Below are 1,974 nucleotides of genomic sequence, written 5' to 3' on the forward strand. Positions count from 1 at the left end.
CCCCCATGCTCCGGACGTGCCTCCCTTCTGCAGCACCCTGTCCTGCTTCTCGCCCAAGAGATGCTGCAGTGAGATTCCCAGGGGGTGGGCCCCCTGGCTTTCTCTGGTGGGTGCCGGCTCTAGCCTTTGCTCCCTCTTCCTGTCTTCTTCCTCCCTGTCTCAAAAACATGACATACACCCAGTTGGTGTGCTGTAGCTGGGCACCGTGGGAGCCGGGGAGGTGACTGTTGGAGTATCCCATACCCGGCCCCTGGGACTTTGGATCTTGCCTCTGAGCCACTGAGTTCAAAGTGGGCACCAAGACCCATGGGGGAACCATGCTCGAAGAGATAATGCTGCTGAGGGTTGACATGTATCACCACAGCGGTGGAGGGGCCAGACGGGGTTCTTACGCGAGGCTGGCAGCCCTGACCTGCTCGCTCCGCTTTCAGCTGGTGATGGCCTCCCTGTACCATGTCTACGTGGCTCTGGAGGAAGAGATTGAGCGCAACAAGGAGAACCCCGTCTACGCCCCCCTTTACTTCCCGGAAGAGCTGCACCGCAAGGCCGCCCTGGAGCGGGACATGGCCTTCTGGTATGGACCCCGCTGGGAGGAAGCCATCCCCTACACGCAGGCCACCAGGCGCTACGTGCGGCGCCTGCACGAGGTGGGGCGCACGGAGCCAGAGCTGCTGGTGGCCCACGCCTACACCCGCTACCTCGGCGATCTGTCTGGAGGCCAGGTCCTCAAGAAGATCGCTCAGAAGGCCCTGGACCTGCCCAGCTCCGGTGAGGGCGTGGACTTCTTCACCTTCCCCAACATCGCCAGCGCCACCAAGTTCAAGCAGCTGTACCGCGCGCGCATGAACACCCTGGAGATGACCCCCGAGGTCAGGCAGAGAGTCATCGAAGAGGCCAAGGCTGCGTTCCTGCTCAACATTCAGGTGAGGAGCTGGCTGGCAGCCCAGGTGGCCGCTGTCTCCCCTCACTGCTCCTCTGGGACGTCGCTCCTTACACAGAGAGAGTGGGCTTTGGGTCATGGTTAAGTGCATGGTGAGTGATCAGGGAGTCAGTCTTCCAGTTCTGCCAATTACTAGCTGGGTGATCTTTTTTTTTTTTACATTTTTATTTATTCAGTTTTGAGAGAGAGAGAAACACAAGCATGGGAGGGGCAGAGACAGAGAGAGACAGGGAGACACAGAATCCAAAGCAGGCTCTGGGCGCCGAGCTGTCAGCACAGAGCCTGACACGGGGCTTGAACCCGTGAGCTGCAAGATCATGACCTGAGCCGAAGTTGGACGCTTAACCAACTGTCCACTAGCTGGGTGATCTTACGTTAGTTTCCCCATCTGTAAAATAAGGGTGTAACAGTAACTACCTCTTAGAGTTGTGAGGGTCAAGTGAGTTTATGGCAGCCGCGTCCCGATGGCAGAGCCTGGCACAGGACCAGCCCTCCACGGTTGGTTCGAGTTCTCTCAGGGTGTGAGAGGCACAGTTGCAGCACTCTGTGACAACACCGTACGATAGCATGCATGTATATGTGGCCGGGTTGGCATGGCAGGTGCCACAGGTATGGCCAGGAAGGCGGGATGCAAGTTTCCAACATTGCCTCAAACCCAAGGTGAGGGTGGGCTTTGATCAAGACCTTGAAGGATGAATGGGCAGAGCTGGGGGTGGGTGTTCTAACTGGATGTTGTAGAATCCTCTAGTTCCCCCCTCCTCCTGGGGGCGCTGTGGGCACTGGGGTCCCAGCTCAGGCCCTCCTGGCCCCCAGCACTTGTCAGGGAGCCCCGTCCCTCCCTTGCAGTTCCCTAACCAACGAGGGCAAACGAAACCTGGTCGCGACTCCGAGAAGCTCTATGCCTCTGGAGAGGTTCAGAAAACTGGGGGCTTTGGAGCCAGAGCCCTGCTGGAAGGCCCGCTCTTGCTGCCCAACCCCTGGGTCACCCTCAGTCCAGGCGCTTCTGCCGCAAAGCCTGGCTGGTGGGCACTGCG

The 1,974-nt window shown here is 59.1% G+C and overlaps 1 protein-coding gene across 1 annotated transcript; it reads left to right on the forward strand.

Annotated features, from left to right (window-relative positions):
• The first annotated feature begins 56 nt into the window (after nucleotides 1-56).
• Nucleotides 57-1,066, forward strand: LOC115284633 (heme oxygenase 1-like). Its single transcript, XM_029931166.1, has one exon. It carries the CDS (start codon nucleotides 318-320, stop codon nucleotides 1,023-1,025), a length of 708 nt encoding a protein of 235 aa, XP_029787026.1. The 5' UTR covers nucleotides 57-317; the 3' UTR covers nucleotides 1,026-1,066.
• The last annotated feature ends 908 nt before the right edge of the window (nucleotides 1,067-1,974 follow it).

Source organism: Suricata suricatta, unplaced genomic scaffold (genome assembly GCF_006229205.1).
Source record: "Suricata suricatta isolate VVHF042 unplaced genomic scaffold, meerkat_22Aug2017_6uvM2_HiC HiC_scaffold_1329, whole genome shotgun sequence".
NCBI classification, from domain to species: domain Eukaryota; kingdom Metazoa; phylum Chordata; class Mammalia; order Carnivora; family Herpestidae; genus Suricata; species Suricata suricatta.

Bases quoted from the DNA above. Each gene is read 5' to 3' on its own strand.
- LOC115284633 (XM_029931166.1), top strand. From the start codon at position 318: ATGCTCGAAGAGATAATGCTGCTGAGGGTTGACATGTATCACCACAGC.